This window comes from Aotus nancymaae, unplaced genomic scaffold (genome assembly GCF_030222135.1).
Source record: "Aotus nancymaae isolate 86718 unplaced genomic scaffold, 86718_ANA_hifiasm-v0.15.2.pri h1tg000003l, whole genome shotgun sequence".
In the NCBI taxonomy this organism is placed as follows: domain Eukaryota; kingdom Metazoa; phylum Chordata; class Mammalia; order Primates; family Aotidae; genus Aotus; species Aotus nancymaae.
The window spans coordinates 3,416,690-3,444,560 of NW_026988414.1; the positions used below are offsets into that span (position 1 = coordinate 3,416,690).

General features: G+C 46.5%; 1 protein-coding gene and 1 pseudogene across 8 annotated transcripts in view; both read right to left on the reverse strand.

Moving 5' to 3' along the window:
- SPTAN1 (spectrin alpha, non-erythrocytic 1) overlaps positions 1-27,871 on the reverse strand; it is an 84,996-nt gene that overhangs the window by 6,146 nt on the left and 50,979 nt on the right. For 5 of the 8 annotated variants that reach the window (XM_064377441.1, XM_021674065.2, XM_021674063.2 and 2 more), the window contains 20 exons: positions 27,505-27,649; positions 27,210-27,391; positions 23,218-23,317; positions 22,869-23,066; positions 22,642-22,788; positions 21,925-22,028; positions 21,618-21,780; positions 21,237-21,251; positions 19,034-19,165; positions 18,637-18,774; positions 17,005-17,109; positions 12,468-12,676; positions 9,369-9,489; positions 9,014-9,135; positions 8,485-8,617; positions 6,106-6,204; positions 2,746-2,905; positions 2,038-2,114; positions 1,240-1,449; positions 537-833 (listed from right to left, as the gene is read on the reverse strand). In XM_064377441.1, coding sequence (XP_064233511.1) covers positions 537-833; positions 1,240-1,449; positions 2,038-2,114; positions 2,746-2,905; positions 6,106-6,204; positions 8,485-8,617; positions 9,014-9,135; positions 9,369-9,489; positions 12,468-12,676; positions 17,005-17,109; positions 18,637-18,774; positions 19,034-19,165; positions 21,237-21,251; positions 21,618-21,780; positions 21,925-22,028; positions 22,642-22,788; positions 22,869-23,066; positions 23,218-23,317; positions 27,210-27,391; positions 27,505-27,649 — 2,857 coding nt within the window. The remainder of the gene's footprint in view (positions 1-536; positions 834-1,239; positions 1,450-2,037; positions 2,115-2,745; positions 2,906-6,105; positions 6,205-8,484; positions 8,618-9,013; positions 9,136-9,368; positions 9,490-12,467; positions 12,677-17,004; positions 17,110-18,636; positions 18,775-19,033; positions 19,166-21,236; positions 21,252-21,617; positions 21,781-21,924; positions 22,029-22,641; positions 22,789-22,868; positions 23,067-23,217; positions 23,318-27,209; positions 27,392-27,504; positions 27,650-27,871) is intronic. The other 3 variants (XM_021674067.2, XM_021674064.2, XM_021674061.2) reach the window with 1 other exon arrangement.
- On the reverse strand, positions 27,019-27,127 carry LOC135277498 (5S ribosomal RNA; annotated as a pseudogene).

Below are 27,871 nucleotides of genomic sequence, written 5' to 3' on the forward strand. Positions count from 1 at the left end.
TTCTCTGTTCCCACCCCTCAGGGGCTCCAGGAAGAGGTGGACCTGGAGGGGAAGTGACTGATCACAGTCAAGCAGAGAGTTGTTGGACTGTCAGAAATGGAAACTTCTGGCTGGGTATAGTGGCTTACACCTGTAATCCCAGCACTTTGGGATGCCCAGGCAGGAGAACCTCTTGAGGCCAGGAGTTCAAGACCAGTCTGGGCAACATAGCAACACCCTATCTACAAAAGTTAAAAAATTAGCCAGGCATGGTGGCATGTGCCTGTGGTCCCAGTTATTTAGAAGGCTCAGGCAAGAGCATCACTTGAGCCTGGGAGGTTGAGGCTACAGTGAGCCGTGCTGGCACTACTGCACTCCAGCCTGGGTGACAGAGGAGACCCTGTCTCAAGAAAACAAAAAGAAATGGAAACTTATGATGAAACCTGGCTCCTCCCGCCTGCTCCTGTCTGGTCACTACTCAGGAAGTGTGGGCTCTGAGCAGGGCCCAGCAAGGCTCTGGGTGGGCAAACAGCTCCTGAGGGCAGCAGAGGGTATACCTTGATGATTTTCTGTAGGTTCCTCCAGGTCTCCTCCAGGGCCTCCATGGTGAACCAGGTGTAGGGGTTGGAGGCCACACGGAAGCTCTTTATCTGGCGGTCCAGCTCGGCCAGCTGGTTGAAGTCGGCCTGGGCAGAGCTGAGGGAGGAGCGGAAGGCATCGTGGGCCTCACGCAAAGCTTTGATTTCTTCCAGGGAGTTGCAGCGCACTGGGTCTGTTAAGTCCTCCTCTGCATTTTCAAACCAGCTGTTGAAGGCAGAAGCCTTTTTGGCGAAGGTCAGGAAGAGGTCCTCCACCTGGAAGCAGAAGAGACTTAGCAGAGTTGCCAGGGCTGAACGTGCCGACCCAGTGCAGGAGGTGGGACACGGGGTGGTTCCCGGGAACCAGAGGCACACACGTCCTGCTGGGAGCTCAGCTCCACTCTGTTCCTGTCTCCTGCTCCCCTTTCTTCAAGTCTTCACCAGGTTTTTCTCCCTTCCTACCCTTTGCCCTTGTCTCCAGTCTGTCCTGCATGCTTCTGAATGGTGACCTCACAGGGCCCTACCATTTGCCTTGGTTTTAATTGATGCCACGCCCATGTTCGAAAGCTCTATACTGGGTTCACAGCTTCCTCACAGGGGAGTGGCAGAGCTGGGCAGATGGAAGGTGGGCTTCCTTCCCTGAGCCGTGGGCCAGCTAAGCGTCACATGGTCCCATCCTCACCTTGCGGAAGTGACTCTGAGCCTCCAGCAGCTTCTTCTTGCGGGTGGCTGAGTTGGCCAGAAGCTGGCTCCACCTTTTCATGAGGGAGGCGTGCCGGGCCTCGATGGCCTTGGACTGAATGTGTTTGGCGGCCAGAAGTTGATCTTTGAGGGCAGTGATGTTGGCAATGCCTTCCTGCTGGAAGGCCTGCAGGCCAGCATCAAAAGTTTCCTGAACAAGGAGTGACAAGCCAATTTGTGGTGACTCCACAGGACTGGAACTTGCTCTTCCTAGGTGCTTTGGCTCAGATGGCACCAGCACGTCCCCTAGATGCCCAAGCCAAACTGTCCGCCTGGACACTGCTGAGACTCGGTCAAACCTGGCCCCCCCTTTCCTGCTCTCCTTCAGACTGCAGATCACTGCAGCAGCCTCCTCCCACCTCCCCAATCCCAGCCTTGAGCTCTTCTGCCCCAGGACTCCCTGCCAGCTCTGCCCAGAACACTTGCCCTGCCTCTCCCTGACTGCTTTCATTCACCCCTCATGATTCCACTCTGGAGGGCTTGCCCCTTCAACCCTTGCCTGTTGAGAACCGAGTGAATGACCCTGTGGTGCCCAGGCCCGTCAGCACCCAGCAGGCTGTTGCCTGTGTTTGCTTCCCCAGTTAGTCTGGAAGCTCCCTGAGGACCAGGAAAGGATCTTGTTTACTGCTGATCCCCAGGGGCTAACATAAGTTAAATGCTTGAATGAAAGACACTGGCAGTCATCTCGCAAGAAATGCTATTTGCCTAAGTTTCAACCAATGAAGGGGCCACGGCAGACCTGTTTGGTGAGGAGCGTCTGCACAGAAGACAGGTCTCGGCCATAATCATCTGTCTTCAAGCTGTTCTCCTTTTCACCTAGAAAACCAAGTGTGGAAAATATACCGCCCTTCTCAGTGGAGTGAGGTGGATTAAAAGAGGAAAAAAACCCAAACCCCGACAAACCATTTTTTGTGTACAGATAAATTCCAATATTCCTAACTGCAGTCTCAGAACCCACATTAGCTGGCCCCTCCCTGCACCCAGGCCCTGGCCTCTATCTGTGCCATGATGAGCTCCTTGCAGCCTGTTCTCTAGTTCAGCTGCTATTAATACTACCCAGGACTATCCAGGACACGTGGACCCTGATATCAGGACCCAGTTTCCCCTCACCCAGGAGCCAGGTGGCGCCCCTGACCAGGGCAGCTAGTGGTGCCTTTGGTGTTCCCACTTCGTTCATGTCATGACATCACACTGTGCCATCTCTGCTTATAGCAGCGTTTACAGGCTTTTGTTTATTAACCCTGGTGCCAGCCTAGTTCTGGGTAGCAGCTCTGGCCTCAGGACACTGTCTTCTCCTAGCTGGCAGTCAGTGGCCTGCCTTGCTAGTAGGTTCTCTGCCATGCCCACAACTGGTCAGTTTCTTCTCTGCAGAAGAAAACCAATTACATGGAAGGAGACAAAGAGCAGCTCTGGAAAGTCTCTTCCAGGCCTTGCTGACAGTGCTCACCAATCCAGGACTCCACCACATCTGCCTTCCAGTTGAACTGAAGGAAGGCCGAGTTCTCATCCAGCTTCGCCTTCCTCTGGGCTGCAGCTTTCTCCAGGTCTGACACTTTCCCGTTCAGGCCCTTCATCTTTGAAGAGATGTTCTCCTCATGGTGATTGTTCTGGGCCATGGAGAGAGGCACACACTGGTCAGCCTCACCTGCTGGGGTTACCTGTGCCCACCCTGGAAGGAGAGGCTCTAAACGTCTATAAAATGGGCCACTTGCTCCCCTGTCCACTGCTGGGGAAACAAAGGTAAGGGTTTTCTTTTTTTTTTTTTTTGAGACGGAGTTTCGCTCTTGATACCCAGGCTGGAGCGCAATGGCGCAATCTCGGCTCACCGCAATCTCCGCTTCCTGGGTTCAGGCAATTCTCCTGCCTCAGCCTCCTGAGTAGCTGGGATTACAGGCACGCGCCACTGTGCCCAGCTAATTTTTTGTATTAGTAGAGACGGGGTTTCACCATGTTGACCAGGATGGTCTCGATCTCTTGACCTCGTGATCCACCCGCCTCGGCCTCCCAAAGTGCTGGGATTACAGGCTTGAGCCACCGCGCCCGGCCGAGGTAAGGGTTTTCTAAGAGCAACACGGTCAAAGGCTTCAGATGAATACACCACACTAGCAATTCTACTTCTAGGAATTAATTCTACAGAAATATGAGTCAAGTGCAGTGGCTAATGCCTGTAATCCCAGCCTCTGGGAGGCTGAGTTGGGCAGATCACTTGAGGCCAGGAGTTCAAGACCAGCCCTGGCCAACATGAGGAAACCCCATCTTTTCTAAAAAATACAAAAAAAAAAAAAAAAAAAAAAAAAGCCAGGTGTGGTGGCGTGCACCTGTAATCCCAGCAACCCAGGAGGCAGAGGGATGAGAACTGCTTAAACATGGGAGGTGGAGGATGCTGTAAGCAGAGATCGTGCCACTGCACACCAACCTGGACAATAGAGCAAGACTCTGTCTCAAACAAAAAAAAGGAGGACTGGGATAAAATTTGAAGTTACAATGATATATTCACTAGTATTATTTTTGATAGAAAAAATTGAGTATTATCAGTTAAAATACTAAACAAACAGGGCCAGGCACAGTGGCTCAGACCTGTAATTTCGGCACTTTGAGAGGCCGAGGTGAGAGAATTGCTTGAGCCCAGGAGTTGGAGACCAGCCTGGGCAACATAGTCAGACGAAGGAGGGAGGGACGGAGGGAGGGAGGGAGGGGTCAGGTGTGGTAGCAGCATCTATGGTCCCAGGTAACTAGGGAGGCTCAGGTGGGAGAATTGCTGGAACCTGGGAGGCAGAGGCTGCAGTGAGCTGAGATCACACCACTGCACTCCATCCAGCCTGGGTGACAAGAGCGAGACTCCGTCTCAAAAAAAATAAAAATCAAAAAATTGGCCGGGTGTGGTGGCTCATGCCTATAATCCCAGCACTTTGGGAGGCTGAGGCAGGCGGATCATGAGATCAGGAGTTCCAGACCAGCCTGACCAACATGGTGGTAATGGTGAAATCCCGTCTCTACTAAATACAAAAATTAGCCGGGCATGGTGTTGTGCACCTGTAATCCCAGCTACTCAGGATTACAGGAGGCTGAGGCAACAGAATCATTTTAACCTGGGAGGTGGAAGTTGCAGTGAGCTGAGATCACGCCACTGCCACTCACTGCACTCCAGCCTGGGCAAGAGTGAGACTCTGTCTCAAAAACAGTAGGCCGGGCGCAGTGGCTCATACATGTAATTCCAGCACTTTGGGAGGCCAAGGAAGGCGGATCATGAGTTCAAGAGATCGAGACCATCCTGGCAAACATGGTGAAACCCTGTCTCTACCAAAAATACAAAAACTAGCTGGACATGGTGGCGCATGCCTATAGTCCTAGCTACTTGGGAGGCTGAGGCAGGAGAATCACTTGAACCTGGGAGGAGGAGGTTGTAGTGAGCTGAGATCACGCCACTGCACTACAGCCTGGTGACAGAGCGAAACTCAGTCTCAAAAAAAAAAAATTAATTAAAACATGCTACAAGTCACATAGAATTTAAAGAGAAACTCTTCAACACCTGTGAAAAGGGGAAAAAAGAATTTAAAGAAAAATTCAAGAAGGAAATGGGCTGTTGCTAAGGAAAAAGCAGCCAGCTCTTTGCCAGAAGGCTGAAGAATACTCATACAGGTTAGCTCCTAGGCTTGAAGAACAGGGAACGTCGTCTAGGTGTGTGTGGAGGTTTAAGTGTGCAGGAGCCATGTCTACATCTATAAGTGTCTGTATCTGAAATTAGTTTCATGCTAGTTTATTTGCAAATCAGAGCAAGGAAAAAAAGCTCTCCAGTGAAGTGGATTTTAGCTACATTGTTGCCGCCTATGGATCAAACCCTAAATAACTGCTGAGTGCAACCTCTGTGATGAGAAATCTTACTCACGAAGCCACAGTCGTTAAAACCTCTGTCCTGAGGTGGATGTGGCTTCGGTGTTGCTGGGAAAGCCCCAAGTCTCTTTATTTTGTTTTCTCCCAAAAGGGCTGTGAATGAAATAGATTTTTTTTTTTTTTTATATGGAGTCTCACTCTATCACCCAGGCTGGAGTGCAATGGCATGCCTCCTCCCCTTCCCGGGTTCAAACGATTCTGTTGCCTCAGCCTCCCGAGTAGCTGGGATTACAGACGTGTGCCACTACACCCAGCTAATTTTTGTTATTTTTAGTAGAGACAGGGTTTCACTATGTTGGCCAGGCTAGTCTTGAACTCCTGACCTCGTGATGTGCCCCCCTCAGCTTCCCAAAGTGCTGGGATTACAGGTGTAAGCCACCGGACCCAGCCAATAGATTCATTTCTAAAATGTTCTGGACAGCCTCCAGGTTTTTGATAATTTATGGAGTGATATAATATTAAACAGGAATTTCTGCAGCTATTTGATCTAGATGGTAGCTCTACACCTGTGGAGAGTAAAGGTCTGGCAGGTCAGACATGAAGATCTAATGTGTAGTCTCTGGGTGGGGCTTTATGTGTAATTTTTATTTTAAGTTTTGCTTATTTGCATTTTCTACTGTCCCTATAAAGAGATCATATTGCTTGAGAAATAAACTAAGAGCAGCATTTGCGAGTGCCAGTGTCTCTGTTGCTTAATGTAGAAAAAATAAACACTAGAGAGTAACTTTACTGGCTTCAAAAAGGGGGAAATAACCAACCTGTCATGAAACCCAGGAATGGAACTGCTACTGGTTTTCACACGTCTAGACCTTAGTTTGGTGAATATCCCAGGAAGCGAACTTCGGGGGACCTCTGTGAAACCAATACATGGGTGTCCCAGAGGGGGATGGAGGTCTTACCGATGGGCTGGACTCACCTTCTTAATGAGGTCTTGTCCATTGGTGCAGACATCATTCACGCGATCCTTGTGGACAGTAAAGTCTGTCTCAAAAGCTTCATGTTTCTTCAGTAAGCCCTGGAGAGTGGAAGCAGCAAGACCCGCTACTGAGAACCCGCTATGTGCAGTGGGCTAAGCCCCGGGGACAGAGAGTGACAAAACTGCTATGGTCCCTGTCCACACACACATTACAGTCTAGCTGGGGAACAGGACAACAAAGAGGAACATCAATAAATAGCGAATCATAAAAGGAGGGAAAACAGGAGGCAGTTGAGAGTAACCAGTGGTGAGACAGGCTTCGGCAGGGACAGTCTTTGGACCTTTGGGAAAGGTCAAATCCTTTGTCATCCATCAACAGTGTCTTATGGTCTCTCCCTCCAGAGGACCACAAGAACAACGCAAAGCAAGCTGAAGATACACACCCAAATGAAAATGACACATTTTTAAGCTTTATCTTGAACACATCTCAGAAAAGGCCTTCCAAGTCATCTCTTTTTTTTTTTTGGAGACAGAGTCCTGCTCTGTTGCCCAGCTTGGAGTGCGGCAGCGCAATCTCAGCTCACTACAACCTCCACCTCCCAGGTTCAAGCGATTCTCGTGCCTCAGCCTCCCGAGTAGCTGGGATTACGGGTGTGTGCCATCATGCCTGGCTAATTTTTGTATGTTTTTAGTACAGACAGGGTTTCACCATGTTGGCCAGACTGGTCTTGAACTCCTGACCTCAGGTGATCCACCTGCCTTGGCCTCCCAAAGTGCTGGGATTACAGGCGTGAGCCACGGTGCCCGGCCCCAAGTCTTTTCCTTAGTACAATTTAAGCACTGCAGACAACACCCTTTTGGTTGTTTCCAGGGAACTCAACTATGCAGAGGACGGGAAATGACTGATCATCTAAATTCTACCTGAATCACCCTGACCAGCAGAGGATGCTTTCCATAGTGAGGAAGGTGGCTCAGACGTAACTCAATTCCTGGGAGTGCACACTCTTGCTTCCACATCTCTAGGCAGGAATTTAGACATATCTGACCATGATACTTTGCAGCATCTCCTATCCAGAGGGGAGTCTATCCATCTATGCCTCTGGGCTGCATTAGGACTTGCTTTCAGCAGCAGGCAGGCAGTGAGGATGATGTGTGAGGCCATAGATACCTTGCAGCTCCTGCCTTTGCCTGTCTGAATGCTGCTGAAGGAGGCTGGTCTAGCCAGTGGAAGGACAATAGGTCAAGCCAGCGGGAGGACAATAGGCCATGTGGAGGGGAACAGAGATGTCTGGACTAGGTGACAAGCCAGGCTTAGCTGCCAGTATGTGACTGATCTCTCAGCCCAGCTGCACTACAACTGAATGCAGGAGCATGAGGGACCTCCAGTGACAGCTGCAGATGCCCCTGATCCACACAACCATGCAAAAAAAGAAATGGGTGCTACTTTCAACCACTAAATTTAGGCAGGTTATTATGAAGTAATAGTTAACCAATTTAGGGGTATGTGATGGGCTGAAATGTATCCCCCTCAAGAGAAGGTAAAATCCTAACTTCTGGTACCCATGAATGTGAAAAGAGGGTCTTTGCAAAGGTACACTGCAAAGGTAAGATGAGGTCATTAGGGTGGACCCTAATCCAATACAACTGATGTCCTTGTAACAGAACACAGAAATTTGAATAAACACACAGAGTGATGCCAAGTGAAGACAGACACAGAGGGAAGATGGCCATGTGAAGACAGGCAGAGACTGGAGTGATGCTGCCACATGCCAAGGGTGCCTGGTGCCAACAAAAACTGAAGAGGCAAGGAAGGCTCCTCCCCTATAGGTCTGGAGGGAGCATGGTCCTGCCTGCATCTTGATTTCAGACTTCTAGCCTCCAGAGCTGAGAGACAATAAACCTCTGTTGTCTTTTTTTTTTTTTTTTTCCAAAAAAAGATGGTGTTTCACCATATTGATCAGGCTGGTCTCAAACTCCTGACCTCAGGTGATCCGCCCACCTCAGCCTCCCAAAGTGCTGGGATTACAGGCGTGAGCCACCGCGCCCGGCTACCTCTGTTGTCTTAAGCCATTCAGTTTGTGGTACTTACTTATGGCAGCCCCAGGAAACTAATACAAAGACCCAAACTCACAGCGCTTCCCGGCAAACAACAAGGCCCATAAACTGAAACTGCCAAAGCCATGCCAATTTTGTCTACTGAGGGGAAATGTCCCCTAGTGTGAAATCTTGAGAGCTAAAACTAACTACTGAGGCATTGGCTACTGGTCCTGTGTGCTCTCCTAGTAAAAGCAGAGCCCTTTAACAAACCAACAGGGAAACAGTGACCAGCAGGCAGTTGCCAAGACAGGAAGCAGGTGGCACCCTTGGTTTCTGTCTCACCTGGATGGCGGCAAGAGTGTCTCCATAATCTTCACTAGCCACCAGCGTCATTTTCTCATTGATCCAGGCTTCCTCTTCTTCCACATTGGCTACAAATTGCTGATATTCCAAGGACTCTTCTAGCCGCTGACCCCTAATTACAGGTGATAGGATCAGCCATAATCTCCTCCAGCTTTGATTCTGATAGTTAACATAAGCTTAAAAACATTCATGAAAAAGGTGGGCCCTCACAGTCAGGCCTTCTATGGAATACCCTGAATCACCCACTGTGTGATTGCAGACTCTCATGTCTTGATTCCTGGAGAATCATGTGTGATTCTGGACTCACACAGTGGGTCCAGATTAACAGAATGAGACCACCTCAGCATGGCCTGTGGGAGGTGGCTCTGGAGCAAACCGACTGTGGCACATGTGAGGCCAAAGGTCCAAGAGATGGCAGGAGGGCCCAGTGGCCCTGCGCAGCTCAGAGTCTGCCCTTGGGTGCTGGCCTTCCACTTGTTCCTGAGAGCTCCTGCCTCTGACTACTCACCGGGCAGCTGCCAGTTGTTTCAGCTCTTTCCAGTGCTCCACAAACTGCGCCAGCCGCTGCTGGATCTCCTCTTTCCCGATGGTGTTATCGTCGGACAGCTTCTTGCCAGTGTCCAGGACACCCTGACAGGCAAGGATGATTAGGTTAACAGCAAGCAGCCCTGCTGGTGCCTCTGTCTCAAGGCTCTCAGGAAAAGGCCTCAACATCAAGTTTGGGACTTCTCCAGGTTTGGACTGAGGAGTCATGAACTCTGAGAACTAAAGGGATCTCAGTGAAATAAGCACTAGGTGTTTGTCTGTCCCCTGGGGCCCACTCAAACCCCACTGCCCTCTCGGCCAGAAGGCGGCCTCCCTACCTGAATAGCTGGCTCATGCGCGGCCAATTCTGCCTCCAGCCGCTTATGCTTCTTCCTCAGGTTCTGTACGCCGGTTAGGTCTCGGCCGTAGTCCTCCGAGCTCACCAGCAGCTTCTTCTCCCTGGACAAGAGACAGGTAACAGCACAGTCTATCTCTGCACTTGCTTTCAAGTGGGGACATCAGGTCAACTGTGGACCTTGCAACATCTACTAATCTTTCTGGGAAAATCCTTGCCAATTTTCTGGAAAACAAAAGCCTCTACTTCCCAAATGAGTAGTGACCAAGAACTTCTGTCTATGTATGCATGCATGAGCCCTGCTGTGTGTTAAGATTCTAGAGGGTTGGGGATGCACTGGAGGACGGGAGGCATCACTAGTGCTGCCCTTAGGAGCCCTATCTAATTATATTGGTAACTATCAATCATGCATACTAAATATGTATCAATATATCAATATATGTCAGTAAATATATGAAGATATTTATATATATACATACATACACATTTTTTTTTTTGAGACAGAATCTCATTCTGTTGCCCAGGCTACAGTGCAATGGCGTGACCTCTGCTTTCTGCAATCTCTGCCTCCCCAGCTTGAGTGATGTTCCCACCTCAGCCTCCCAAGTAGCTGGGACCACAGGTGTACGCCACCATGCCTGGCTAATTTTTTCTATTTCTGGTAGAGACAAGTTTTCACCATGTTGCCCAGGCTGATCTCAAACTCTTGGACTCAAGCAATTCGCCCACCTTGGCCTCTCAAAGGAGTTGGGATTATAGGCATGGGCCAACATGTCAGCAACATAAGTAATATATATATATTTTGAGATAAAGTCTTGCTCTGTCACCCAGGATGGAGTGCAGTGGGACAATCTCAGCTCACTGAAACCTCCACTTCCTGGGTTCAAGCCATTTTCCTGCCTCAGACTCCTGAGTAGCTGGGATTACAGGCATGCACCACCTTGTCTGGCTAATTTTTGTATTTTTGTTTATTTTTTATTTTTTTGAGACAGAGTCTCATTCTGGAGTGTAGTGGCATGATCTTGGCTCATTGCAACCTCCACCTCCCGGGTTCAAGTGATTCTCCTGCCTCAGCCTCCTGTAGCTTGGACTACAGGTACCCACTACCATGCCTGGTTATTTTTATATTTTTAGTAGACATAGGGTTTTACCATGTTGGCCAGGCTGGTCTTGAACTCCTGACCTCAAGTGATCCACCCAACTCGGCCTCCCAAAGTGCTGAGATTACAGGTGAAAGCCACAGCGCCGGCCTATATAAGTAATTGTTTTCCCCCTGAGACAAAGTTTCATTCTTGTTGCCTAGCCTGGAGTGCAATGGCATGATCTCGGCTCACTGCAACCTCCACCTCCTGGGTTCAGGTGATACTCCTGCCCCAGCCTTCCGAGTAGCTGGGATTTCAGGCATGCAACATCATGCCCGGGTAATATTTTGCATTTTTAGTAGAGATGGGGTTTCTTCATGTTGGTTAGGCTGGTCTCTAACTCCTGACCTCAGGTGATCCACCTGCCCTGGCCTCCCAAGGTGCTGGGATTACAGGCTTGAGCCACTGTGCCTGGCCTATATAAGTGAGTTGTTGTTTTTTTTTTAAGTCTTTTTCTTATTTTTGAGATAGAGTCCTGCTTTGTTACCTAGCCTGGAGTGCAGTGAGGCAATCTCGGCTCACTGCAACCTCTGCTTCCTGGGTTCAAGGCACTCTCCTGTCTTAGCCTCCTGAGTAGGTGGGACTACAGGCCACCATGCCTGGCTAATTTTTTTTTTTTTTTTTTTTTGAGACAGTTTCACTCATGTTGCCCAGGCTGGAGTGCAATGGCACAATCTTGGCTCACCACAACCTCTGCCTCCTGGGTTCCAGTGATTCTCCTGCCTCAGCCTCCTGAGTAGATGGGATTACAGGCGCCTGCCACTATGCCTGGCTAATTTTGTATTTTTAGTAGAGACGGGGTTTCTCCATCATGGTCATACTGCTGGTCTTGAAAGGTGATCTGCTCACCTTGGCCTCCCAAAGTGCTGGGATTACAGATGTGAGCCACCACGGCTGGCCCCTAATTTTTGTATTTTCAGTAGAGACGGGGTTTCACCATGTTGGCCAAGCTGGTCTCGAACTGACCTCACCTGACCTCAAGTGATCCACCCGCCTGGGCCTCCCAAGATGGTGTGATCACGGGCATGAGCCACTGTGCCTGGCCAGAAGGTTTTAAGGAAGGAATTAAGAGAGGATTTTGTTTTTAAGACATTTGTGAGCTGGGCGCGGTGGCTCACGCCTGTAATCCCAGCTCTTTGGGAGGCTAAGGCGGGCGGATCACCTGAGGTCAGGAGTTCAAGACCAGCCTGACCAATATGGTGAAACCCCGTCTTTAAAAATAAAAGACATTTGTGGCCAGGCATGGTGGCTCATGCCTGTAATCCCAGCATTTTGGGAGGCTGAGGCAGACTGATCACCTGAGGTTGGGAGTTTGAGACCAGCCTGACCAACATGGAGCAACCCCATCTCTACTAAAAATACAAAATTAGCCAGGCATGGTGGTGCATGTTATAAACCCAGCTACTTGGAAGGCTGAGGCAGGAGAATCACTTGCACCTGGGAGGCAGAGGCTGTGGTGAGCTGAGATTGTGCCATTGCACTCCAGCCTGGGCACCATCAACAGGTGAAACTGTCTCAAAAAAAAAAAAAAGACGTTTGTTTACATGCTACGTCAAATGGAATCAGCAGACTGACATATTGCAGGGCAGATAGAGAATAACCAAAAAAGCAACTCCTTCCTTGGAGAAGTGATCTCCAGGAAGTCAGACACAAACTGACTAACTTTCCCAGGAATCTAAAGGGCAGGGTCTAGACAGGGCCTATGCAACTAGCATGGATCACTACCACCGTCAATCATCATCACTGTAAACCCGGAAAGCAGAAGACACTGAGGCATCCCAGGAGTGTGTGGCCAAGCTGGGATCCTAGTCCAACAGGGTTTCCAGCCTTACCACTTACAGCCAGGAGACAGAAACTTCCTGACTCAACAGTCAGCCTGTGGTTCCCGTTGCCCACTATTACAGGCCTAACCGGCCTTCTAGGGGGCTAAGAACACATACTTGATCCAGGATTCCTCGTCATCCATGTCCCGGAAGAACTGGTGCAGGCGATGGGATTCATTCAGCCTGGCTCGCCGGGAGGCTGCCATGCTCTTGATCTTCTGGAAGCGCCCGTTGATAGTATCCCTCTTGTCCTTTACTTGGGACGTGTCGAAGGCACTGCTGGTCATCAGGCTGTCTGCCTGGCTGTTCAGGTCCTTCAGGCGATCCTGGGGCAGGGGACACAAGAGGATCAGAAACTGGGTCTCCCACAACTATCCGCTTGAACATAAGAACTCAGGAATTCCTTACTGAGATGTGGAGTGTTGATATTCTCAAAGTATGTTATGGGAAATTCTGGCATTCTATGAACTCAAACTATTTTGATAACATTATAAGACATTATTTGCCTTCTTTACTGTGTGGACATTTGCACTGACAGTACAAAGCAATGGGGAAGGAGGGGAAATGCTGGTGCTTTAGTTCAAATCAAGGTAGTGACAAACTGTACTAGCAGATTCTTCACTGCTGCCCACTTGCAGTAAAAAAAAATGCCGTTTCACTTAATAATGTCCTTAAGGCCGGGCGCGGTGGCTCAAGCCTGTAATCCCAGCACTTTGGGAGGCCGAGGCGGGTGGATCACGAGGTCAAGAGATCGAGACTATCCTGGTCAACATTGTGAAACCCCGTCTCTACTAATACAAAAAAATTAGCTGGGCATGGTGGCGCGTGCCTGTAATCCCAGCTACTCAGGAGGCTGAGGCAGGAGAATTGCCTGAACCCAGGAGGCGGAGGTTGCGGTGAGCCGAGATCGCGCCATTGCACTCCAGCCTGGGTAACAAGAGCGAAACTCCATCTCAAAAAAAAAAAATAAATAAAAAATAATGTCCTTAAAAAGGCAGTGAAAGTTAATTTTATTGAGTAGCCATTCTTTCGTACTTGAAAGAACAACCAACAGACAAACTGTGGTCATTCAGACTTGGTATCTCACAGATATTTTGTCCAGAATAAATAAGGTAAGCTTGTCACTTCAAAGAATACTGACAGTTTGTTACTAATGATAAAATTCAAACTTTTATGAGAAAGTAAGAATTTTAGAAAATTTACAACCACCACCATGAGACTGACAGCTTCCTAAAATGTAAAGATTTTTCTGATGAGACTGGCAGTGGTATTAACTGCAATGTTTTCATATCACATAATTACATTCAACATATAGAACCAACAGGCGTAACTCAGTGAAACAATATTTACCAAATGAGCCACACATGATGTTACAAAATCAGGCATAGGTAAGAGATACGTTCAAAGCCCAAGATAGACCAATGGGTTTTAATATAATCCAGTATAAAAAAATTTACTGATAAGGTTTCAGAGGCCAATTTGCAACTAACCCCCTCAAAGTTTTTTTTTTTTTTTGAGACAGGGTCTTGCTCTGTCATCTAGAAATGCGGTGGCATGATTATGACTCACTATAGCCTTGACCTCCTGCCAGGACTCAAATGAACCTCCTGCCTCAGCCTCCAAGTAACTGGGACAATAGGTATGTGTCCCAGTGTCCGGCTAATTTTTATTTTATTTATTTTTTTGAGATGAAGTCTTGCTCTGACGCCCAGGCTGGAGTGCAGTATTGTGATCTCGGCTCACTACAACCTCTGCCTCCTGGGTTCAAGTGATTCTCCTGCCTCAGCCTCCCAAGTAGCTGAGATTACAGGTGCATGCCGCCATCCCCAGCTGATTTTTTGTATTTTAGTAGAAATGGGGTTTCACTGTGCTAACCAGGCTGATCTTGAACTCCTGAGCTCAGGCAATCCACCTGCCTCGGCCTCCCAAAGTGCTAGGATTACAAGAGTGACCACTGTGCCCCGGCTAATTTTTGTATTTTTTTGTAGAGACAAGAGTCTCATCATGTTGCCCAGGCTGGTCTTGAACTCCTAGGCTCACATGATCTGCCTGCCTTGGCCTCCCAAAGTGCTGGGATTACATGTGTTAGCCACTGTGCCTGACCACAACTAAGCTTTAAGAAACTACCAATTTGGTGTAGTATCAAAGAAGAGTATTCACACTTACCTGAATCAAAATATTCCTCCCTTTTCTATCTACCTACCTGTGTAAAGCTGAATTTTCATCCAATACAAAACAACACAACCTGAATTCAGCAGTTTTTTTTTGAAATGGACTCATGTTCTGTCGCACAGGCTGGAGTGCCGTGGTGCGATCTTGGCTCACTGCAACCTCTGCCTCCCGGGTTCAAGCGATTCTCCTGCCTCAGCCTGCTCAGTACCTAGGATTATAAGCGCCCACCACCACGCTTGGCTAATTTTTGTATTTTTGGTAGAGATGGGGTTTCACCATGTTGGCCAGGCTGGTCTCGAACTCCTGACTTCAAATGATCCACCCACCTAGGCCTTCCAAAGTGCTGGGATTATAGTGTTGAGCCACTGCACCCGGCCTAAATTTTAAATCTTTTTACCTGGAAATAATCTTAGATTCATAAAGAGTTACAAAAACAGTATAGTTCCTATGTTTGTTAGCTTCCCGCTGTAGTAATATCTTTTTTTTTTTTTTTTTTTTTGAGACGGAGTTTTGCTCTTGTTGCCCAGGCTGGAGTTCAATGGCGCAATCTCAGCTCACTGTAACCTCCACCTCCTGGGTTCAAGTGATTCTCCTGCCTCAGCCTCCTAAGTAGTTGAGGTTACAGGTATGTGCCACCATGCCCGGCTAAGTTTGTATTTTTAGTAGAGACGGGGTTTCTCCATGTTGGTCAGGCTTGTCTCGAACTCCTGACCTCAGGAGATCCGCCCACATCGGCCTCCCAAAGTGCCAGGATTACAGGCATGAGCCACCATGCCCAGTCAGTAATATCTTTTATAACTGGAGTACAATAGCAGAACAAGGAAACTGACATGGCTACAATCCACAGACCTTATTCAGATTGTACAAATCTTTTTGAATTAAAAAATTTATTTTATGTTTTAATTTTTATTTTTTGAGACAGGATCTCACTCTGTTGCAGCCTAGGTTAGAGTGAAGTGACATGATCTTGACTCACTATCATGCCTGGATGAGATTTCACCAATTTCTGTATGCACTCATTTGTATGCGACTATGAGCGTGTGCATGTAGTTTCATGCAATTTTATATGTGTAGACTCTTGTAACCTCCACCAAAATAAAAATACAGGATTGTTCCACTGGCACAAAGGGACTCCCCGTGCCACCCTTTATAGTTGTTTCCCACTCCAAGCCTAACCTATGGCAGCCACTAATCTGTTCTCCAGCTCTACAATTTTGTTATTTCGAGAATGTCATAAAAATGGAATCATAAAGTATGGAACCCTTTAAGATTGTCTTAAAAATTTAACTTTTAGGCCGGGTGCAGTGGATCACGCCTGTAATCCCAGTACTTTGGAAGGCCGAGGTGGGTGGATCACCTGAGGTCAGGAGTTTGAGACCAGCCTGGCCAACATGGTGAAACCCCATCTCTACTAAAAATATAAAAAGTAGCTGGGCGTGGTAACAGGTGCCTGTAATCCCAGCTAGTTAGGAGGCTGAGGCAGGAGAATCACTTGAAACTGAAAGGCGAAGGTTGCGGTGAGCCAAGATTGTGCCACTGCACTCTAGCCTCGGGGACAGAGCAAGACTCCATCTCAAAAAAAAAAAAAAAAATTAACTTTTAAAATTTCTTTTTTTTTTGAGATGGAGCCTTGCTCTGTTGCCCAGGCTGGAGTGCAGTGGTACGATCTCAGCTTACTGCAACCTCCAACTCCTGAGTTCAAGCAATTCTCCTGCCTCAGCCTCCTGAGTAGCTAGTATTACAGATGCCTGCCACCATGCCCAGCTGATTTTTGTATTTTTAGTAGAGACAGGGTTTTGCCATGTTGGCCAGGGTGGTCTCGAACTCCTGACCTCAGGTGATCTGCCTGCCTGGGTCTCCTAAAGCACTGAAATTACAGGCATGAGCCACCACATCTGGCTTTAAAATTTAGTTAATTGTTTTTTGTTTGTTTGAGACAAAGTTTTGCTCTTGTTGCCCAGGCTGGAGTGCAATGGTGCAATCTCAGCTCACCGCAACCTCTACCTCCTAGGTTCAAGTGATTTTCCTGCCTCAGCCTCCTGAGTAGCTTACAGGCATGCACTCCCACACCGGCTAATCTTTTGTATTTTTAGTAGAGATGGGGTTTCTCCATGTTGGTCAGGCTGGTTTCGAATTCCCAACATCAGGTGATCTGCCCACCTTGGCCTCCCAAAGTGCTGGGATTACAGGCGTCAGCCACCATGCCTGGCCTTATTTAATTTTTAATAATAAGGAATGAATATTGATAGATAAAACCTACATAATCAAAATCTCTTTATTTTTTTATTTTTGTCCTAATCAAAATCTCTTAAGGGCCTTCAACAATTGTAAAGTATATAATGGTCTGAGGCCATAACCTTTGAGAATGGCTGCTTTAAGTGAACAGGTGTCACTCTCTTTTCTCAAACATACTTGTTTTCCTTAGGAGTCAGGCACAGCCGAGTCCCAGGCACCCAGGCCTGGCCTGCCTTCCTTTGCTCACCTCATGGGCAGATATATCTGCTTCCAGCAGTTGATGTTTTTTCAGCAGGTTGTTCACAGAAGCCAAGTCTTTGCCATAATCTTCAGATGCCAGCAGGGCCTCCACCTGGCAGTGAAAACACAAAAAGGAAACGCTACTGTGTGGTGTATACTCAGCATTCTGGAAAATTCGGAATGCCCAGTGGTTAATCCAGGTCCTCGTTTGGAGAGCTGAATACTTCTCCATCACAATGTGTTACTGTTATTCCTACTCCGCTTGATCAGCCTGCCTGGCCTGAGACATTCTCTCTATTTGGTCAGTTAAACCCAGACTCCAGAGTCTATTCATAGTAAATACTACAGCTTAAGACAAAATGCACAGCAATCCTAGTTCAAGGAATCTCCCCTAGGAAAAAATTGACAGTGTAGGCAAAGATTAATATTCAAAGATGTTCACTGCAGCAAAATATATACACCAAAAGGCTGGGAACACCTGAACGTTCAACAATATGGGAATGGTTAAATTATGGCATGGCTCCATGATAAACTTAAGCAATTATTCAATTTTTTTTTTTTTTTTTTTTTGAGACAGGGTCTTGCTCTGTCTCCCAGGCTGGAGTGCAATGGCACAAACATGGCTCACTGTAGCCTTGACCTCCTGGGCTCAAGTGATCTTCCCACCTGAGCCTCCTGAGTAGCTAGGACTACAGGTATGCATCACCAGGCCCAACTAAATTTTTCTTTTAATTTTTAGTAGAAACAAGATCTCATTATGTTGCCCAGGTTGGTGGTGAACTCCTGAGCTCAAGCAATCATCTCAACTTGACCTCACAAAGTGTTAGGATTACGGTGTAAGCCACTGTGTACAGCATGTTTAGGAAGAATTTGTAGTGACATAACATTCTCAATACACATATTCATAAAAATATGTATAGACTGGAAAAAAATACTGTAATAAAAGTGATGGTCTCTAAAAACCTTTTTTTTTTGGAGACAAAGTCTCTCTCTGTTTCCCAGGCTGTAGTGCAGTGGTGTGATCTCAGCTCACTGCAACCTCTGCCTCTGGGTTCAAGAAATTCTCCTGCCTCAGCCTCCCAAGTAGCTGGGACTACAGCAGTGTACCACTACACTCAGCTAATTTTTGTATTTTTCGTAGAGACATGATTTCACCAGGATGGTCTCGGATCTCTTGACCTCGTGATCCACCCACACAACCTCCCAAAGTGCTGGGATTACAGGTGTGAGCTACTGCACCCAGCCAAAACCTCTATGTTTTTATAGTCTGTGCTTTCCAAACATTCTCCATGGAGAATACATGACTGACTCTGGCTTCCTAGAAACTACTATCTTGGTTTCTATCCTGGCATAGGTTTATTAGAGCTGTCTGCCATATAGCCCCATAATCCCTTCCTATTTGCATTCTCTATGGACATGAGTGATCTGTGGTCCAAGTCCCACTACAAGTCAGCTCTCTTCTGTAAACATTCACTCTCTTTGCCCTTACAGCATGCAACTCATGTGATAATAAAGATTTCTGTCAAAAGGGGTGTCAGGTGAGCCCTGCCTTTTCGTGGTTTTGGGCTCACTGATGGACCCACTGTCCGAAATGACTAGAAATCCCCCACTGGTGGGAAGAGAAACCACTCAATGTTACCTCAGACAGCCAGAAGTCAAAGTCCTTGATCCCTGTGTTGAAGTTCTGCTGCTTGTTGGCTTCTTTCAGTTTCTGGCTCTTTTCAGCTGACTTTTGCACCAGGAACTGCCACTGGTCAGCTAAGGCAGCCAGGCGGGCCTGGGGAACAGAAGGGAGCCAAAAAGAAGGTGAAATATATGAAGAACGCTCCCTCTCCTAAAGCTCAATTTCAGAACTTCTAAGAGAGAAGAATGGAAAACACTCTTAGGAGCCATTCTCACTAGCATTCTCCATCTGTAACTCAGGCCAAAGTCTTCTAATCCATTTAGTTTCTTAAGACTATATGTCCAAGTTATTCTTTCACGTTAAGAGTGACGTTGCTGTTCTTCCCAGGGCACCGGGAGCTGGTGGGCCATACCTTGACAGCATCCTCACTTCCAGCACAGGCTCCACGTTCAATGAGGGAGTTGCCCATGTCAATAACCCCGCGGATCCGGTCAGCATTGGCATGCAGCTCTGCTTCAAAAGCTTGGTGCTTCTGGTGCTTGCTCTAAAAATACCAAAAACAATTTTTCCAGACCAGTTCCTGCTAGGTTATGTCTTTTCAGGAGGAAGGGGTTCTCAGAGGGAGGAAGTGGCAGCAAACATAAAGAACTGGGGCAAATGCCAACGTTTTTTACAGAAGGCAATTGGAATTTATATGAAATATTTTAGGGTTAATCTCTTGGGGAGTTAGCAAAGGAGAAAAATTTACTAGCTCAGGAGTAGATGAACTGGAAGTCCTTTTTTTTTGAGACAGGGTCTTGCTCTGTCGTCCAGGCTGGAGTGCAGTAGTGCAATCTCAGCTCACTGCAGACTCAATCTCTTGGGCTCAAGCAATCCTCCTACCTCAGCCTCCTAAATAGCTGGAACCATTGGGGCATACCACCACACCCGGCTAATTTTTCTATTTTTTTTTTTTTTGTAGAGATGGGGTTTTGCCACGTTGCCCAGGCTGGTCTTGAACCCCTGAGCTCAAGCAGTCAAGCCGCTTTAGCCTCCCAAAGTTCTGAGATTACAAGCATGAGCCAGAAAGCCTGGCCAAAAATCATTTTTTAAAGTAGCTATGCTAGCTGTTTAAGAGTGAAGCCCTAGAATTCTACACTTTCTAATACTTTCCAGAAGATGGAAATGGACAACTTCAGTTTTGAATCTACTTGTACATCAATTTCCATCCACGGCTTTCTCCTTATTGGAGATAGGCTCTAATGAATGAGATACATATGGACATTTCATCATCTAAGGCAGAAATCACCATTTAGCAAAATTTGAAACATAAATTATAGTAACCAGCAAAATAATATTTGATGGTCAGTCTTATCCCTCTGTTGACAGAGGAGAAATCTTCAGCTACTACAGACATCATCTTTGTTTGTTGATTTATCATTTGGTAGCTGTCATTAATCAAAACAGTGGGATACTGTCAGAACCCAGGCTTGACTGCAGGAAAGAATTCATTTTGCTGGGAAAAGAAAGGGCTAGGAGAAGGATGAGCTCCTGATCCTGGGGGCCTGATATGGTTTTTATGAATCCATAAAGAAACAGAAGGTAGTGAAATGCTACAAGAGACAATTGCAAGGACATAGCATCTGTGCCACAATTCTGGGAAAAACAACTGGCTGGGTGAGAAATGCGGGGTCTCAGGGGAGAGTGTTATTTAGGGGGAAAAAAACAACTAAAAGGCAGTAGAGTTGGGGAATTCTGCATCAAATGTTTCATTTCAGAGGCAGCAACTATCAAAGGACGGAGACATCTGGTTGGCTCAATTCAGCACTGACATAATGTGCTTGTTACATTCTCCCACTGCCTAACCCCAAAGGCAACAACAAAAAGGGTCTCAAACACTCAGACAACCTGACAGAAGTCCCATTCCCCTCTTCTTCTGTTCCTTGTTCTGATCACTTTTTGGTTCAAATCCCATTTACTCTCTTCTCTATCTTCATTTCTTCCACCCACTTAAGCAACTTTGAGCTACACATTGACTGGGAAGTCTCCTTTCACCACCTGTTGAGTGATGTCTGCTTTTATCTTAACTTCTCATTTGTGTTCCTTGAAGATTTGGAGGTATTAATAGATCATCTGTCTCTCTACAGTTCTCTAGTTGTTGCTCTCCTGACTGGCACCTCTGGATGCCACACTGGGTATGCATCAAAACCCTCACACCAGACTGGCCTCCCTGACCTGGGTCACGAGATACCATGAGTTCACAGCAAGTCTGAGCTCATGTCTACACAGAAAAATCTGAAGCTGATGTTCCATCTTCAAAAGGAAGCACTCCTTGAAAGAAAGTGGTCAACTACTGCCCCGCAAATCAAACACTGTACAGAATTTGCCTAAGTGATAAATTGGGGGAGAAAAGAAGGAGTAAGACGTTGCAGGCTAATTACAACAGAGAAAGCCACATCCCACAGGGACACTTGAATGGAGTATAATGGATGATTAGAAATGAAAAGGATGGATGAAGAGACACCAGCAGACCACAATAACAGTGTGACCACAATAACAATAACAATAATCTATGCAGAGGAACACAAATACTGGAGCTCATTTAACTACAACTCTTAAAAAAATTAAAAACTTACCAGCAGCTTGGAAAGCTACAAAAACAGATTAAAAGAACAAGAGTTCAGTACACTGATGTGGACACACATATCAGCTATTAAATAGAAACTCATTTTGTCATACTTCCCCTGGGAAGCTCAGCATTTGGGAACAGTGATAGAAGGGAGATTCTATAGACTTTTATTACTGCAGAAATTGTTTCAATAGAGACAAATGAGGAAGGCGACTTTTAAATGGCTCTGAAACTTGAGTAGGGCTTTCCCACTGGCTTAGCTTATTAAAATATTTTTCACTGACTTCCCATGGGTGCAAGGAGGTTGTTTTATAGATGCTTTATTTAGCAAAATCTACCAAATAACATAGGGCTACATCAAGACCAACACCCAGTCACTTCAGCTTACCTGGATGTTGGTGGGATCCTTGTATGACTCATCGCTTGCTGTCTGCAATTTTTCACTGATCCAAGCCTCAATCTCATCCACATCCCGGCTGAACTGTTGGAGGGTTTGAGATTCTCCTAGCTTTGACCTTTTCTCAATCATTTGGGCTTTCAGACGTCGCCACCTGAAAGAGTGAAACCATGAGATCAAACATGAACACGTCTTACTGTGGAGGAGGAAGCCGGAAGATGGAACAGGCCTGGGCCTTCATATGAGGGGATGCGTCCTCTCAGTGCTGGTGACTACATCAGTGCTACGGGACACCCACCTGTCCAAGACCTCATTGCGCCGGCTAGAAATGTCTCCCTTGGCATAGTGGCCGGCAGCGATGAGCTGGTCAGCAAAGGCCTGCAGAGCAGCAATCTTCTCTTCCTGTCGGCAAAGAAAGGCATGAGGTCAAGGTAGGCCTGTGGCTGGGCCCTGCCTAGACTGCTGGTTTTGAGAAAAGGACAGTTACTTTGGGTGACTGAGAACTAGCTGGTGGCAGGATCAGAATACACTGACACTTTAGAAGCAGGAGTGTAAAATGCCAAAAGAAAGCTTGATTTCAGTCATTACTAAGAGTACAGTTTAACTCAAGAAGACTCCAGGTCACTCAGGTGAGGCAGGTGTTAGAATATCAGAACAGAACACACAAAATTAAGCTTAATAATAGGAAAATGCTGTCGGATTTACAGCCAAGTGATTTATAAATCAAATAGTTTCACATCTTCCTTGTTGTTTATGTTCATGTATTCCCTTACCTACTCACACATTTGTTTTTCCTCCCTTTCATAATAAAATATATTTTTCCTGTGGTACCCCCATTATTAAAATCTTGGAAATACCAGAATTTATACGTAAAGGTTTAAAGAATTATTTATGTGCATATTTTTCTTAGACAATGCAGGAATTCCTTGGAGATACAACAGTGACTACATAAGCCAAGAAACAGATGTCAATCAGGAAAAATCCAGACTCAGACCCCATGGTACAGAGGCCTCACCTGAACGTTAATTGCTTTGTCAAAGTCTTCATGTTTTTTGATCAGAGCCTCTACGCTGTCCAGTGAGTCTCCTTTGTCTTCGGTATTCAAGAAGGCCTCCCGGGCAGCCATCCAGTTCTCAGCTTGCTCACAGTCCCGATGGAACAGCTAAAGAGGGCAAGAGGCAGGTGAGAAGATGAGGCCCTTCAGCAAGGAAACATTTGGTCAGAAACCAATAGCACACATACCTGCAATTCAAGGCACTGATCCAGCATCATCCTGCGCTGAACCCAGGCCTTCTCCAGGTCTGCACGCTCCTGGTCAAGAATATCAAGTTTCTGCTTGATTTCAGGGCTCGCATAGTGTCCGTGAGCCAACAGCTGCTGTCCAAACTGCTCAAATGCCTGGAAAGTGCCAGCCCTGGCATCAATTTCTGTCCGGTGTTCCTGCCAAAAGGAGGGAAGGGATTAGGTAACTGGCAGCAGATGCCCACTCTGATGTCAACCCCCACCGACTCACCACAAAGGGTGCGAATGAGGCCTCAAAGGCCCAGCAGAGCAGCCACATCTTTGTTACTCGGCAGGCAGGTCCACCCACCTGGTGTCGCTCCAGCAACGCCTCAGCTCCGGTGACATCCTTGGCTAGCTCATCTGAGGACACTAACCCCCGTATTCCATTGATCCAAGACATGAGGTCCCTGGAAACCAGAACCCCAGAGAAATAGCTATATTACCTGGTAAAGAGATCTTCTGCCCAGAAAAAGAGAGATATACATAATTCTTGCTTCAGAAAGTTATCTTTGGTTAATCTATTGAATGAAGCTAGGTCTTTGGGCAAAGTGTTTAAAAACCTCTTGTTCTTCTTGTTAAGTTTTTTTTATTTTGAGGTAGAGTTTTGCTTTTGTCACCCAGGCTGGAGCACAGTGGAGTGATCTCCCCTGACTACAACCTCTGCCTCCCAGGTTCGAGTGAGTCTCCTGCCTCAGCCTCCCAAGAAGCTAAGATTATAGGCGTGTGCCATGACGCCCAGCTAATTTTTGTATTTTTAGTAGAGACAAGGTTTCACCACATTGGTCAGGCTAGTGTCCAACTCCAGACTGCCAGTAATCCACCCACCTCGGCCTCCCAAAGTGCTGGGATTACAGGCGTGAGCCACCACGCTTGGCCTTATTGAGGTTTTTTTTTTTAGTCCGAATTTCTCAGAGGAAAAGTCAGTAAATTTAAAATTAAGATATTTTCACCATACAGAATAACAAGTTCTAGCTATAATTAAGTCTTTGATAGCTTCAAATGAAAAAGCCTTTTTTGGCAGGGTGTGATGGTTCATGCCAGTAATCCCAGCACTTTGGGAGGCAGGAGGATCACTTGAGCTCAGGAATTCAAGACCAGACTGGACAACTTAGTGAAACCCTGTCTCCAAAAAAAGAAAAAGACTTTCTTTTGAATTAACCCTTGAAGCCCTAGGCCTGTGTATCCATTTGATCCAGTTTCTCACAGCTGTACAGGCACAAGGGCACAAAATTGAATGTGTAAGGTCAGATATGGTATGATTCCTTTTATATGATACGTCCAGAAGAGGCACATCCATAAAGACAGAAAGCAGATAAAGGATTCCTAGTGGATGGGGACGAGGGACGTGATTAGTTAAGGGATGCTATTCTAGGGCAATGAAAATGTTTCAGAACTAGAGAGGGGTGGCTGTACAACACTGTGAATACATTAAATGTCACTGAATCACACATTTTAAAGTGAATAATTGTATGTTATGTGGCCTTTACCTCAATAAAAAGAAGAAAAAGAGGCCAGGTGCGGTGGCTCACACCTGTAATCCTAGCACTCTGGGAGGCTGAGGTGGGTGGATCACCTGAGGTCAGGAGTTCAAGACCAGCCTGGCCAAATGGTGAAACCCAGTCTCTATAAAGAAAAAAAGAAGAAGAAGAAAAAGAAAACCAATTGCAAACTAGGACCACCTCCCAGAGGCCTGTGAAAGGAAGCAGCAACTGCCTACTCCCACTGGAGCATGGGAGATACCCCAGTTAACAGATACAAACACAAGTGTGCAAGTGTGTAAAATAATACTGTTAAAGAGCACAAAAAACAAAAAAAAGACAAAATAAATGTCTGTCCTCAATAGCTACTGTTAAGTCACAAATCACCCACTCAGTGGATTGCTGTGCAGTCATTAAAAAGGCAGAGGTACCAGATTGTGGAACATTTTGTAAGACAATTGGCCTAACGTCCTAATGACAACAATGTCAGGTAAAACACAGGCCAGGTGAGGTGGCACATGCTTGTAATCTCAGCACTTTGGGAGGCTGAAGCAGGAGGATCATCTGAGCCTAGGAATTTGAGACCAGCCTGGGCAACACAGTGAGACCTAGTCTCTACTAAAAATTTTAAAATTAGCCAGGTGTGGTGGTACATGCCTGTGGTCCCAGCTACATGGGAGGCTGAGGCAGGAGGATCACTTGAGCCTGGGAAGTTGAGGCTACAGTGAGCCAGCCTGGGCAACAGAGCCAGATCCTGTCTCAAAAAACAAACAAACAAACAAAAACACCAGGCTGGGCAACATGAACAAGGAGAAACCCTGTCTCTACAAAAACTACAAAAATTAGGCATGGTGGTGTGTGCCTGTAGTCCTGGCTACTTAAGAGAGGCTGAGGTGGGAGGATCACTTGAGCCCAGGAGGTCTAGTCTGCAATAAGCTGTGATCTCACCACTGCACTCCAACCTGGGCAACAGAGTGACACCCTGTCTCAAAAAACAGGAAAAACAAAGAACAGAGGGGGAGGGGTATTGTTCTAGATCAAAGAAGATTAAGACAAGGCTACTCAGTTTAACAGTAATCCTGAATTGGACCCTGGATTAAAAAAAGTCCTAGTTATCAAATGGTCAACTGGAAAAAATTGAATATGGACTTAAACATTATTGTGTGTTAGCTTTCTTGGGTATGGTAATACAAACATAACTATGCAGGATAACATTCTTGTTCCTGGGAAATAGATGCTGGAGTGTTTGGAAGTCAAGTGCCACGTATCTGCAACCTACTTTCCTATGGCTCAGGAAAACCAAAGAACTGTATTTAGACGTAAAGCGAATGTCAAAAAAGTTAAGTGGTAATTACAGGTGAAGGTGCCATGGATGCTCACTGTTACTATTTCAACTACTCTACAGTCTTGAAATTCCTCTAAATAAAAAAAGTTGGTGGGGAAAAAAAAAAAACACACACCAAAAAGCCAGGTACAATAGCTCACGCCTGTAATCCCAGCTCTTAGGCAAGCAGAGACGGGAGGATACCTTGAGCCGAGGAGTTTGAGACCTGCCTGTGCAATATAGCAAGACCCTATTCTCCACAAAAAGGAGGGAAAAAAAAGACAACAAACACAAAAGTTGGTGGAAAAGACTAAGTTGTACCTACAGTGAGCGCAAAAGACATCTAACAAAAAATATAATGTCATGTGGCAGGGGGATTTGAGGGGGTGCGCACATACTTGGATAGGAAAGTGAAGACTTTTTTTTTTTGAGATGGAGTTTTGCTCCATCACCCAGGCTGGGGTGCAGTGGTGGGATCTTGGCTCACTGCAGCCTTTGCCTCCTGGGTTCAAGTGATTTTCCTGCCTTAGCCTCCTGAGTAGCTAGAATTACAGACCTGTGTCACTACATCCACCTAATGTTTGTATTTTTAGTAGAGATGGGGTTTCACCATATTGGCCAGGCTGGTCTCAAACTCCTGACCTCGTGATCCATCTGCCTCTGCGTCCAAACGTACTGAGGTGTAAGCCACCATGCCTGGCTGTGGAGACTTATTTTTAACAATCTAGCATTCAGTAGTTTGACCATTTTACAATAAATATGTACTACTTTTTTCTGTTTTTAATTTTTTTTTTTTTTTGAGACGGAGCCTCACTCTGTTGCCAGGCTGGAGTGCAGTGGCCCGATCTCAGCTCTCTGCAACCTCTACTTCCCTGGTTCAAGCGATTCTTCTCCCTGAGCCTCCCTGGTAGTTGGGACTACAAGCATGCACCACCATACCCAGCTAACTTTTTTATTTTTAGTAGAGATAGGGTTTCACCATGTTGACCAGGATAGGATGGTCTTGATCTTTTGACCTTGTGATCCGCCCGCCTCGGCCTCCCAAAGTGCTATGATTACAGGGGTGAGCCACCGTGCCTGGTTGTTTTTAATTTTTAAATTAAAATTTTATAATAGGGTTTCGCCATGTAGCCCAGGTTTGTATCTGACTCCTGAGTTCAAGCGATCTGCCTGCCTCAGCCTCCCAAAATGCTGGAATTACAGGTCTGAGCGATTGTACCCAGCTGAGCATGTACTACTTTCTTTCTTTTTATATATATATATATATATATATATATATATATATATATTTTTTTTTTTTTTTAAAAGCCTACAGCACCCAGTATTCCCAGGCATTCTCCCATCCAAGTACTAACCAGGCCCAACCCTGCTTAGCTTCCGAGATCGGGCACATTCAGGGTGGTATGCCCATAGATGCATGTACTACTTTCATAATAAAAATGACCACTGTAAAGAAGGCTCTATGTTCCAGAGGTCCGAGTGAACACGGCTCCCTACCGGAAATCGCTAAGGAAGCGCTGCAGGTCATGGGAGTCGCCCAACTTTGCCTTTCGCTGGTCTGCACGTTTCCCCAGGCTGCTCCAGGCCTGGTTTAACTCTGTGCACTTTTCCTGCAGGTCCTCTGCTGACTCAGGATGGGACTGGATTAGGCGCTCTGCTGTTTCACCAAGGGAGTTTACCTATGGGAAGAAAGTGGTAGGTAAGCTTGTAGTAAGGGGGTGTGCTCTGTAGAATGAGAGAATCTGCTCTGCCTGGGGCAAAAATGCCAGAAGATGACTTTAGGTCCTCTCACCTTGTCACCAAGAGCTGCAAGGTCCCTCTCGAAGCCCTCATGCTTGCGTTGAAGGGCCTGGACACTGGCGAGATCATGTCCATAATTGTCTGTGTTTAGAGCTTGATTCTTCTCTTCAATCCATTCTTTGGTTTCGTCAGCATCTCTAGAGGCAAGACACATTCAGGTTAAGAAATGCTGAGTACAATTGCTTTGATTACCGGACAAACACTAAAAAAATTTATTTTATTTATTTTTTTGAGATGAAGTTTTGTTCTTGTTACCCAGGCTGGAACGCAATGTATAATCTCGGCTCACTGCAACCTCTATCCACTGGGTTTAAGCGATTCTCCTGCCTCAGCCTCCCCAGCAGTTGGGAGTACACGTG